This window comes from Megalobrama amblycephala, linkage group LG15 (assembly GCF_018812025.1).
Source record: "Megalobrama amblycephala isolate DHTTF-2021 linkage group LG15, ASM1881202v1, whole genome shotgun sequence".
In the NCBI taxonomy this organism is placed as follows: Eukaryota; Metazoa; Chordata; class Actinopteri; order Cypriniformes; family Xenocyprididae; genus Megalobrama; species Megalobrama amblycephala.
This window is the reverse complement of record NC_063058.1, coordinates 3836222-3849149: the sequence shown is the minus strand read 5'-3', so window position 1 is coordinate 3849149 and position 12928 is coordinate 3836222. Positions and strand designations below refer to the sequence as shown.

General features: G+C 37.5%; 3 protein-coding genes and 1 long non-coding RNA gene across 4 annotated transcripts; all 4 read right to left on the bottom strand.

Moving 5' to 3' along the window:
- Window positions 1-4549: 4549 nt before the first annotated feature.
- On the bottom strand, window positions 4550-5966 carry LOC125246674. Its single transcript, XR_007179926.1, has 3 exons — window positions 5367-5966; window positions 5081-5188; window positions 4550-4828 (listed from the first exon to the last, which is right to left on the bottom strand). It is a non-coding gene; the product is annotated as an uncharacterized LOC125246674 (long non-coding RNA).
- Window positions 5967-8988: 3022 nt separating this feature from the next.
- On the bottom strand, window positions 8989-9486 carry LOC125246624 (histone H2B). Its single transcript, XM_048157602.1, has one exon. The coding sequence runs from the start codon at window positions 9424-9426 to the stop codon at window positions 9052-9054; it is 375 nt and encodes a 124-aa protein (XP_048013559.1). The 5' UTR covers window positions 9427-9486; the 3' UTR covers window positions 8989-9051.
- Window positions 9487-10266: 780 nt separating this feature from the next.
- LOC125246642 (histone H4) lies at window positions 10267-10667 on the bottom strand. The gene has a single exon (XM_048157620.1). The coding sequence runs from the start codon at window positions 10632-10634 to the stop codon at window positions 10323-10325; it is 312 nt and encodes a 103-aa protein (XP_048013577.1). The 5' UTR covers window positions 10635-10667; the 3' UTR covers window positions 10267-10322.
- Window positions 10668-11982: 1315 nt separating this feature from the next.
- LOC125246600 (histone H3) lies at window positions 11983-12523 on the bottom strand. The gene has a single exon (XM_048157577.1). It carries the CDS (start codon window positions 12471-12473, stop codon window positions 12063-12065), a length of 411 nt encoding a protein of 136 aa, XP_048013534.1. The 5' UTR covers window positions 12474-12523; the 3' UTR covers window positions 11983-12062.
- Window positions 12524-12928: the final 405 nt, after the last annotated feature.

Sequence of the window (12928 nt, the reverse complement as noted above, 5' to 3'; positions counted from 1 at the left end):
ATATTGTGACATATTGATAAGCCTCATCTTTCCAATATTGTTAATAATAGTTGCAAACTGCACTCTTAAATGTGCATTGAAATTTGCCAGCTGATAAACCCCCGGGAATGCGATCACGGGTGCCCCCTCCTGGAGGTTTGCTTAGGACCCCCAATAACCAAAAACTGCCACTGGTTATAAGAAGGGAAGATGCAGGGTTCCTGGGTGTGCAGGAACACCCAAAGTGATGTGAAAAAATTGTTACATACAACACTATTTCACAGCAGAAAAGAAGTGCTTTTTGAAGGTTTGTATGGAGTGAAATCTTGTACATGAAGTACTATATATGGCATTATATGACACACTACATGATACAGACCTATGCATGTATCAAATTCAATATATCAATGCCTTCCAAGTGTTTTTCCCGTTTTAGTTAATGATTTCTTGACATGTAAAAAAATAAACAAATAAAACAAAAAATTGATTTTGATGATTTCTCTGATTCTGTACCATTGTTGCACAATGTTGCCCTGAGGCAATGAAAAAAAAATATATATTTTGAGGTGGGGGGGCCTATTTTTATTTTTTTTTTTTTACAATAAAACATGTGTGCAGTAGAAGGTTAAGCAAACTGGAATTTCCCCGTTTTACAACATTTCGAATCGCCGTTCCCACAACCAAAGCAGAACGCTTGGAAACATAACTTTGTTACGGATGTGTCCAGTGTGTCTGGATCTGTACCGAGATCCTCACCTGCTGCCCTGCGGTCATAACTGTCTGCTGTGTCTGCGCAGACTCAAGAGCCACTCAGATCACGGCCGTTCGGAGTGCTGAGTCACCGCAGCTCCACCAACTAGAAGTGCAAACTAAGCCCATCCCAAATGTACATCCTTATTCACATGCGGTACACTGAGCTTTGAAATATACCTGACTGGAATCTTGTTCCAGTCAATTTTTTGTTTTGCGTAAAATTTGCATTCTTTTATCAGACTAGTGAATGGCTTGACACAAATCTTACTGGTGCAGAGTCAGGGCTTACTTTTGTGTAGACATAAATTCATCTACATGTGAAATATTAGTTTATCTCATAAATATTAATTTACTTTGCAGCTGCACACAACTACCCCAGCCTACAACTTTGGCACACTGCCTGTTTAATTTAACTGACCAACTATAAAAATCTAGCGAATGTACAATACATTGAATTAAAGTTCAAAGTACCAGTATTGATTTAAGTGTAAATGTGCAGCAGTCATAACTTTTGTTTTAGACAACATGGGATGAATTTAAATTGTTATGACAGATAGGCTATGAAAATATATTAATTTCAGTGTATTTTACAGTCACAGCATATCCATTAGGCCTATTCTATTTTGAGAGTTTTTTTTTTTTTTTTTTCCATAGAGAAGTGTAGAAAATGTAGGTTATCACTGGCCTATGATGTCAAATATACAGTATGTATATAATAGGCAACATGCTATTTTTTTTCTTTTCTTAAAGTTATAACTTTTGTTTTAGGCAATATTCTGAGTTTATTTCATATATTTAGTATTAATGAATGTCACACAAAATGGTGTTTTATTTTATCTGCCAATTAAACTTTCAATGCAAATCGACTGACTCGTAGCGCACAGAGCAGTGTTTCATTCCTGAATGAATCAGAGTCTTTGAACAAATCAGTTGACTGAATGATTCAATGGCCCAAAAGATTATAGAGATCCAACTGATAGTTATTCCTGAATGAATCAGTGTTTTGAACAAATTGGTTGAATAAATGACTCATTCATTAACAAAATAACTTGCCGCCACCTACTGGCAACATTAATGTCATAATCCAAATATCCAAATTGGTAACAACCTTTAGCATCATATTATTAATTTAATTGACTAAGTTTAAGAACTTAACATTGAAGATAGCATACCTACATATTTAATAAGATTAGGAAAAAAATCATATATAAAGGTAAAACAAAAAATCCCCTGAAAATCTGTTCCCCCTTAAGGTAAAGTTCATTTCTGGTAATAAATAGGTTATTAAAATACTCTTCATCTCTTTATTGTTAGTGTTATTTTAGGGTTTTGATATCTTCTTATAACTAAGAGAGCACTATAATGGCTATGTTTAATATATTTAATTAACATTACCTCTATTTATTTATTAATTATTATTATTATTATTATTATTATTGTGTGTGAAATCACAAATTGACATCTCAAAAGAGTTTACCTCCGTCATCAAATCATGACATCCATTTTGCATTTCAATAAAGTCCATCTCTGAACTAATAGCACCGCCTTGAGGAACTAATAACATGTAATATCTTTTTAGATCTGTCATATTTCAAATTCATCCCATGTCTAAAACTCATGGTGTCTAAAACAAAAGTTATGACTGCTGCATTCAATCTACTGATTTGCGCTTTACTTCAATGTTGTACATTTGCTCCGTGCTGTCCAGTGCGTCGAGCAGCTTCACTATATTTTTATAGTTGGTCAGTAAATAAAACAGGCAGTGTGCCAAAGCTGTAGGCTGGGGTAGCTGTGTGCAGCTGCAAAGTAAATTAATATTTATGAGAAATAGATTAAATGTAGTTGCAATAAACACGTTAAGAATCCGCACAGCTGTAGAGCGAGGGACTTTTATTCTGTTAAGCAGAACAGATGAACAACTGATGACGACATGGTTTGACGTCTGGTTGACCAATCAGCGGAAAGAGGCGTTTCATTCCCGCCCACATGTAGAGATTGATTATTCAAACATTATTAATTTCCAATCCCAGAACGAAAAACGTAAAATCAAGCCAATTTTTAGTTTTTTCGTTTTCTTTTTAAAACGAATGAACAGAAGATTTTGATTAGATTTTCGTTTTTTAGTAAAAAAAAACTGGATGTCTTCAAATTAAAGGTGCATTCACGCAGCCTCATAATTCCTGTAGTTACAAGATTCTAGCTTGTAAAAAGCATCCATGTCCTTGTAGAGCTCGTAATTACAGCTTGTAAGCTGGGAGTTTTCTGAAAGCTCCAAGATGTACCACGTGGCCGCTGTACCACCTGACCACTGTAGATTCATAGGCATTGATAGTGGTGCCATAGAAACGCATAATTCCCAGTCTAAGGATGTGAACAGCTCCGAATATAACATCACGTGTTGTCATCTCAAGATTCCAGTAAATACGAGGTGGGTGAACGCAGCATTAGTTTCCACTAATGCTGCATTAATGCTGCACCCAATGCATTAGGTGTGAACGACCAGCTAAAACAGGGGGGGTTCATGACCCTTTAAAGGGCATATTGCAGGTTAGAGCTTTAGTGATTCAATGTGTAGAAAAATAATGTATGAAATAGATGTTCTTGAAAAAACACGCGTAAATACGCTACATATGCTTCTGGAGTCATTTTTTGTGAGAGAATTTTACTTCCGCATCTGAAAAATGCCAAATCGGACGTGACGTCACTGAAGGGAACGCGATCAATATAAACTATAGGAAAACAATGGATCGCAATGATAGTTCGGATGCTGAGGAAATTGTAAATGCTTATTTATACTCGTATAACTAATCACAGCCATACAGTTAGCCTGCTGTGTGGTCAAGAGAGCAGGGACAGGCCAGAATTAGACAGAATAACGGTCAAAAGAGACACATTGAGCTGTTGTGTGAGGAGAAGCAGTGGAGAACAGGACAGAGACCGGTGTTAGCTTATAGATATAACGTTAACGACATGTGCTCAGATCACAATATTGTACAGATTATTATCATGAATCAGGCAATAGCAAAGCTATTGGTCATCTAGGAGTAGGCCTAACTGATTACTAATAACAGAAACGAATAAACTTTGATCAAGCGTAGGCCCTATGTCACACGCGTTAATATCCGTCCACACTAACGTTACGTGATATAGCCGTTTCTCATCACGACTGATTTGGTAGTTAGCAAATGTAATAATCAAACACAAAACTTAAAATGTGCACCGTAAGTCTTCATCGAGCTGCATCTCTGACGGATCCGTGATCATGTCTCCCGCCGGCGGCCAAACATATAGTGTTAACTTACTGTATGTATTTCATGTTATCCTTTATTCATTAATTCTGTGTTATGAGTTTATTCCGTGCCCATTCACTGATTGTGTGAGGATGTATGACGCCGTGATTATGTAGTTGTGTGAACTTGAATGTATATATAAGTTTACATACATGGCATGCATGAAATTGGAGTATTTACATTACCAGCACATCATTCAAAACTGTTTTGTGTGAGTGTGAGACTGTATGCATGTGTACATAATTTGTATTCATCAGTGTTATAATTGATTCAAGTAAAAACGGTGAAGAAGCATAGCGTGTGTAAGTTTATTCATTTAATATAATCATTTACAGAAGTATTACAATGTTGAACTCCATCATATCGCCAGGATGATAATCCTCCAGTCTAAAATGAACGCGTTTTTCGACGCAGATGCAGAAGTGAAGTCCCAGCTAACAAAAAAAGGTCCCCAGAACGTCCCCTGAATGGCCTCTGCGAACGTCCCCCGAACGTCCATGTGTAGGGTCCTCTGGCTGTCACGGGGACGTTCACAGGACGTTCAGCGGCCATTCGGGACGTTTAGGGGACTTTCGATTAAGTCCTCTTATTGTTTTTTATTTTACTTCTAGGTTAACAAAAGAACACAAACACGTTGTAAGGAGAAAAATACATTTATTTATTTATAATAAATGAGCAGTTTCATAATTGTGCTCTTTCCGTGTGTGTGTGTGTGTGTGTGTGTGTGTGTGTTATGCAGTTGTGCACGCGCGTCTCTCGTTGTCAGCTGTGGTAGTCCGATGGCAGTTTTTTCGATGGCTTCTAACCTAAAACGACAAAATGAACACATTCAATAATGTTTCAGGTATCGTCTGTCTATTAAGAAACATTTGTTACTGACAATTTGGATTCGTGAGACCAAGATTAGCGTACATTTGAAGATAGGCCGTAACGGTCAGCCGCGACGGACAACAACTTCAGCAAACGTTTGTAAATGTAATCTTGTCATATAATTTAAACTTTACAAGATAAACAGTGGTTATGGTAGCTAATGTCTGCTAAACTAAAATTTAAAATACCTTTTTGACCGACGAAAGAGAAAACTCAAGGCCTCATCTGAGAAAATCACCGGCAGGACCGTTAACCGTCGACGCAGCCGAGCGTTGCCATGGATACATGCGCGTAACCTAAATAATGACGTCACTCGATCGTCACTTGCTTGTATCTCACAGTGTGGCTATATTACACTTTTTGCCACATGCTATACCTTTCTTATGTGTAAAAATTTAAGTATTTTTTTTTAAATAACTTTTCTTTAATAAAACCATGTTTGACAGGTATTTATGGGTATAGGAATTGTCTTACCTGTGTTATTTTCCAATTTCTTTGCCAGCAAAGTGCTTTTCCATTCTTCATCTTTTCTTTGGCTGCATTCATCAGTTGAAGTCAATAAAATTATTTTAGAGCTCCAGTTCAGGGTGATTGGGACACTTTTTACCATTGAGATGACTTGGATAAAATGTCCCATTCTTATATTATCCCACATCTTATATTCAGTAGCCTACTATTGGGGGGCATCATGATTTTGATGTTTAAAATGATAACTGCTGAAAGCACACATGATCTGATGACATCTTTAATTAGTTAGTAGGTTGAAGTTACTCCATTATTTTTTCCCATAGGCTAACATGAAAGTTGTTCATTTTTAATATTTACTTCATTTTACAATGAATGGGTCATTCTACAGAAAAGTCAACTTTTCTGTCCCTTTACAGAAATATTACACTTGAAAACACTTTTTTTATATTGAAAACATTTTTTTTTTATATTTTAATATGAAACAATATTTGAACAATTAAACCTTCTTGCGCATCAATGTGGCAGTATTTGTTTTTTAATTATAAAAATTCCAAACAGCACAGAAGTGCTCGTCCCCACAGTCATGTGGGAAAGTGCTTTATTTTGAGCTCAGAAACAGGGTTTAAATACAATAATGTATGCATAACTGTCAAATATATTATGTAAATGACATAAAAAAACAAAAACAAATGCTGAATAAATATTATAAAATATATATATATATAAAAAAAAACCCTGGTGTTGTGTCACTGGTGTTACCTTTAACAAAAATCTCTTATTTTGAAATAAAAATCACACTGTTGACATCAATTGACTACCTTCTTCCTATTTCCTGAAGATCCATGAAGAAAGACACATGGAAAGTCCACTATCTCTTTTCAGTTATCAGAAATTTTAATTAGAAAATCATAATTTCATATGAAGCTTTTAGTTGAAGTCACTGGTGTGACCTACTTTATTATTAGGGAATTTTAAAAAACTAGAATACAAATGGATTAAACTACTTAATTTAGTGAATATACCATGATTGACAACATGTTGATTGATACCTTGCAGCAGCCATAAAATGCATTTTTCATGAAAAATGTCACTGGTGTTACTGTCACTGGTGTTGTTTACAGAAAAAAAAAACTTTATTCAAAGCTATTTATTTAGTTATTTTGCATAAAATAGCACTAAATAATGTGATTCTAACTTTTTTCCCTATTGTTAATCCTCCTTTGGTCAGATATGGCTAAATTGAGGGTATTTGGCTAAACTGAGAAGCTGAGAAGCAGCGATTTTACGGACAGCGTATTTTACAGACATTTTTAAAATGTTGTTTATGATCTTTTACTGACTGCTTTCACTAAGTGTCAATGAAAAGTCTTTGATTGTATAAAAAATGTAAAAAAATTAGTCTCCTCTCCTTGATTATAGTTGAAGAATAAGTAGGCTATATTTGGTCGTATCTGTCACTGGTGATTCATTGTGTCACTGGTGTTACTGTTTTTTGTCTGTCTCATTAAATAAAATGTGTCATATGTGACATGATAATACTTTTACATTCATTGAATTCTGCTAAACTCAAGAATTAAGATGTAAAGGATTGCATTACTTGTTTATAACTGTTTTTCAAATATTTCCATTGTTATAGCAAATACATGCATAATTAAATTAGCATAATTCAATCACTTTTAACTAACCTGATTGAAAAAAAAAAAAAACACACATAATCTCCTTATTTTTTTCATTATCTTTTTTTCTGTAACTCTGACTGCATGTGCTGAAAAAATTGAGAAATATCATTTCATAAAAATGTTTAAAATGCCAGAGAAGTATGGTAACACCAGTGACAAAAAAAATGGTACATGCTGTCTTTAAATGCACAAAATAATAATAATAATAAATCATAAAGCTGTCAAAGAAATACATTTTAAGACATTTTGTCATACCAAAAGTGGACTTTTCTGTAGAATGACCCGAATTCAACTATTTTTGATTATTACTTGAACTATTACTTGAAGTAAAACCATAATATCAACCTGCACAACAAAACAATCATGGTTTCTGTAAATCCATTATCATGTTTAAAGGGATTTTAAGGAACACAACCTCCTTTAAATCCAGTAGGTTTAGTTTCATTTGCCCTTTGTCTGAGTTTCAAGGTGTAAGGTCTGTTGATAAAAGGCAACGCTGTTTTTTTTTACAAGTGTTGTTATGGAAATACCAGATGAGGGACGTCAGTAGGACTTTCGCAAACTGGCAAGGACTTGAATGTCCTCCGAACGTCCGTCAGCGAACGTTACAAAGCGGACCAAACGCGGACGTCCCCCGAACGTCCGGCGAACGTCTGCCAGCGAACGTTAAAAAGCGGACTAAACGCGGACGTCCCCCGAACGTCCGTCAGCGAACGTTACAAAGCGGACCAAACGCGGACCTTAACGGACGTTCACAACGTCCGGGGACGTCCCTTGTACGTCCCGTCTCTTCACCTGCACAAAACAAACCCCGGCACAGAAGATAGCAGCGTAGTTTTTCTTGTTAGTAAACCTCTGTACTCGATGTCCTGACAGGCTGAAGTTTGTGCAACCTCCACAGACACAATAATTTACCATTACGATTATAAATAGAATACAAAAACTACCGAAAACACACTGATTCACGGCCGCTGTTGCTAAATACCAATATATTCTGCACTGAGTCAACACAGAGCTCTGAGAACATCTCCCTGTAGTGACGTAAAATGATGCGACGCTGAAAAAAAAGCGGTTTTACAGAGACCGTCACTTTATCTACTAAATTAATGCCCTTATGTCTCGCAAAACATTTTTAAACCCTGCAGTATCCTTTTATATGGTATTTTTGTACAAGGTTATATATTCATCTCGAAAAAAAATGTTAAACCTGCAATATGCACTTTAAGCATTTTAATAGCTGCTCCAGTTATATTCAGAGTTCTCATTATTGTCCTTCAGTCTTAGATCGTTTGACAGGTTAGTTGGAAGATATTTCAATAAAAAAACATGTTCAGACAGCTGCAGGGCATTAGTCCATAATAAGCTGATAATAAGAAATCCAAAGACTGAAAGATTTGTCAGACTTTATTGTAAAAACACCCTCCTTGAATCAGAAGTCAACTTAACTAGGCCCAAATGCTCCTGTCTACAGTATGAACCTTATAATCACATGCTTTGTAAATGCGTATAGTAAACTTGATCCTCAATATGCAGATTTATCATGGAGCAACAGTTACTAACGAGCTCAAGTTTTGAAGTGTTTTAACAGCAATAAAAGTACATGATTTGGAACTGAAGAACATTTGAGAGCTAAAAAATGAAATTTCATCTGTGTACTTTAATAATTTGTCCTACATTGAAAAGTGTAGACTATTAAAATCAATCAGAAGTCAACTTAACTAGGCCCAAATGCTCCTGTCTACAGTAATGAACCTTATAATCACATGTTTTGTAAATGCATATAGTAAACTTGATCTCAATTAATATGCAGATTTCTGATGATGTAGAAACAGTTACTAATGAGCTCAAGTTTTGAAGTGCTTTAACAGCAATAGAAGTACACGATTTCCAACTCGATTTTTTGATACATCACATTTAGTTTTAAACAGATTCTACAAACAACAAACTCTTTAAGGAGAAGATGGGTGGCTCTTAAAAGAGCCTTTGGGTCGCTGAGAGTCTCGGTTGAATCTCTACTTGGAGCTGGTGTACTTGGTGACGGCCTTGGTGCCCTCGGACACGGCGTGTTTGGCCAGCTCTCCGGGCAGCAGCAGACGCACGGCGGTCTGGATCTCTCTAGAAGTGATGGTGGAGCGCTTGTTGTAGTGAGCGAGACGAGACGACTCACCGGCGATGCGCTCGAAGATGTCGTTGACGAAAGAGTTCATGATGCCCATCGCCTTGGAAGAGATGCCGGTGTCAGGATGAACCTGCTTCAGGACTTTGTAGACGTAGATAGCGTAGCTCTCCTTCCTGGACCTCTTGCGCTTCTTTCCTCCCTTACCGGCGGTCTTCGTGACGGCCTTCTTGGAGCCCTTCTTAGGCGCGGACTTTGCTGGTTCAGGCATGATGCTTTTTGAACACAAACTTCACAAAGCAATGTGAGGACAGAAGCGACACAGAGGCATTTATTCACCGCCCTGTGCTAATTTTTAAAGAGATACATGAACAATCAGATTGCCTCTTTTAAAAGGCCAAACCCATAAAGTCGTATTTCATTGGACAACTCAAAGCGTCACGAGCGGAATGAGGGCCAATCACATGCGCCGCCGCCAACCGCTCAAAGTTTGAACTACACCCTGACTGTGTCCTTTGTTTCGTCTCCCGCTCTTTTTATTATTAGTTTGAGAAAATAAGCGATTCTAGACAAATATTGTGAACCATCGTGTAATTTTAACACAATTATAGAGCCATTGAGGGAGTGTTGGAGGAAAGAGACAAATAATGGTCAGACACCCTTTACAAAGTCTTTTTCCTATAAACGTTTTGATTCATGAAAATGTTTAACTGTATAAACTAACAAAATAGTAAATAAAAGCCAATTTGACCTTTTGTGTAAAATAAATAACATTTTTGTTTTCTGCATTTCCACTTCTGCTAACTTTGCTATTATTTTAATGTTAATGCCCCTTTATTTGTTTTGTAAAACAGTATCTGCTGAATTAGTAAAGATTGTGTGACAGAAACAAATAGTTCGTTATATAACAAATACCACTATATAAAGCAAAACTCTTATTTTGGGAACCATTACGGTTATAGCGGGGGAAAGATGTTGATAGTCTTCATGCATTACTGTTAAAGGTTATGAGTTTATTGAACTTTGCTAAAGTTCATGCTGAATTCAGAAAACAAAACATTTTATAATTCAATGTGTGGTCGACAAACATTGGACTCTTTAAGTGAGAGAGTGGGTGGCTCTTAAAAGAGCCGTTGGGTTGGTGTAGTTGTTCCTGGTTTCAGAAGTTTATCCTCCGAAGCCGTACAGAGTGCGTCCCTGTCGCTTCAGCGCGTACACAACATCCATGGCGGTCACGGTCTTTCTCTTGGCGTGCTCGGTGTAGGTGACGGCATCGCGGATGACGTTCTCCAGAAACACCTTCAACACTCCGCGGGTCTCCTCGTAGATCAGACCGGAGATGCGCTTGACACCGCCACGGCGAGCGAGACGACGGATGGCGGGTTTGGTGATTCCCTGGATGTTATCGCGCAGAACTTTACGGTGACGCTTGGCGCCTCCTTTTCCGAGCCCTTTACCGCCTTTGCCTCTTCCAGACATGTTTAACACAACTCTATCAAGCGATGATAAAGAATGGTAGACGAGTGTGTTAGTAGGAGGACTTTTACATTTGCTTACAGGACCTGATAGAAAGCAGCACCGCGTCACAAGGCGCAACACGCCCCTCCCCTCAATATAGTTCGAGCACAAAACACTGTGATTTCACCCTAACACTGATCTAACGAGCCCTGTGCTTTAATATAAAAAATCAAGTTTTATAAGTCATTGGTAACACTTTATTTTACGGCCTTTTAACTAGTTTCTTATTATCATACATATTACTAGACTATTGGCTATTTATTAGTACTTATTAAGCACATATTAATGTCTTATTCTGCATGACTTTATTCTACATTCTTAATTAAATCCAATACCTAAACTTAACAACTACCTTACTAACTATTAATAAGCAGTAAATTAGGAGTTTATTGAGGAAAAAGGTTTAGTTAATAGTTTATATGTTCCCTATACTAAAATGTTACTGAATCATTTGATAAAGAGAATATTATAAGATTGTCATGTAATATACAGAGATACTGAATGACAATGAAATGTGCTGGAGATCAACAGTTTATTAGACAGTTCAGATATATGTGCAGAATATAAATGATTTTAGGCCTCTGAGATTTAAACTGTAGGTCTCTTAGCTGAATTTGTACCTGCATAATAATAATCTCTTCTCTGGCCTTCAACATGCGATAAAAGTTTTAAAACAGACCATGCGGCAGGTGAAAAAATACTATAGTAATTTATAGTAAATACTATATTGTTTTTGGACCATACTATAGTAAATTGTAGTATACTGTATATATTATAGTATTTACAACACTTTAATCAATGCTACAGCATACCAACAACCACTGTTTTTCACCACAGCATTGGGGGAATTGGTGATCCTCTGTCCATCTTGACTTCTGAGAGACACTGCCACTCTGAGGGGCTCTTTTTATACCCAATCATGTTGCCAATTGACCGAATAAGTTGCAATAGATCAGATATAGATATAAAGATATAGATCCTCGTGGTGTAATGCCAATTAGATACTTCAAGGTGTGATGGTGTTTGTAGTGGGAAAATGTCTGTGCTCTAGCTTTGAGATTTGATGCTCTTTCAATACGAATTTCAAAGCAGTCCACAATAACTGACACGATTGCCAAAAGCCTCGACAAAACTGATGTGGCATGATGGGATATTTTGTTTACTGTATACATTAAACATTGTGTAACTAGATTCTCTGGATGTCAGAGGTGTTTCTTGAAAACAAATATTTACGCACACATTTTATTATTATTGGTCATTTGAGGTATACCAGCTAGTGTTAATACAATTTTCGACTGACAGTAAGCGTTAAACTGGAAATGGTCTCGTTCAGTGTAATTTTGGTGGCTCTTAAAAGAGCCTTTGGGGTTTGATGTGGCTGATGCGGGTTTAGGCGCGCTCTCCGCGGATACGGCGGGCCAGCTGAATGTCTTTGGGCATGATAGTGACCCTCTTGGCGTGGATGGCGCACAGGTTGGTGTCCTCAAACAGACCGACCAAATAAGCCTCGCTGGCCTCCTGCAGGGCCATGACAGCGGAGCTCTGGAAGCGCAGATCCGTCTTGAAGTCCTGAGCGATTTCTCGGACCAGCCGCTGGAAGGGCAGTTTGCGGATCAGCAGCTCGGTGGACTTCTGATAACGGCGGATCTCTCGGAGAGCCACGGTCCCGGGCCTGTAACGATGGGGCTTCTTGACGCCGCCGGTGGCCGGAGCGCTCTTACGGGCGGCTTTGGTAGCGAGCTGCTTCCTCGGGGCTTTGCCACCGGTGGATTTACGAGCGGTCTGCTTGGTTCTTGCCATTGCTGAAGTCGACTTCTCTGTTCTCCTTGCGCTGGAAATGCTGCTCTGTGTTACACGCCTGCTTTTAAATCATTTTACCACCACGTGCTGATAGTGTCGCGAGGATGTAGGCCTTGTGATTGGCTAATATTTGACGTCTGTGTATGACTGTTAGCCAATGACTGCGCGTTTCCTTTTTTTCAAACAAGTAGAGGATTTCCCGCTCAATGTGCTTTGATCGGTTGACTCAGATGACACCTCCATGAGCTTCATACTCACATTGTTTTATTTATTTATTTATTCTGAAACACTTAATTCCCAGTGGTTGTGCAGATTTTTGATTAGAACAAAAACACATTATAGTCTGTATAAAATCAGTATAAAGTCTAAAATATATAAAGCCGCGTGCAGCCATGATAAAAAAAAAAATAAAAAAAAACCCAGAGTAACAATGACCCATTTCGGTTATATACGCT

Excerpts from the sequence above, each read along its gene's own strand:
- LOC125246600 (XM_048157577.1), bottom strand. The coding sequence starts at position 12,473 with ATGGCAAGAACCAAGCAGACCGCTCGTAAATCCACCGGTGGCAAAGCC.
- LOC125246642 (XM_048157620.1), bottom strand. The coding sequence starts at position 10,634 with ATGTCTGGAAGAGGCAAAGGCGGTAAAGGGCTCGGAAAAGGAGGCGCC.
- LOC125246624 (XM_048157602.1), bottom strand. The coding sequence starts at position 9,426 with ATGCCTGAACCAGCAAAGTCCGCGCCTAAGAAGGGCTCCAAGAAGGCC.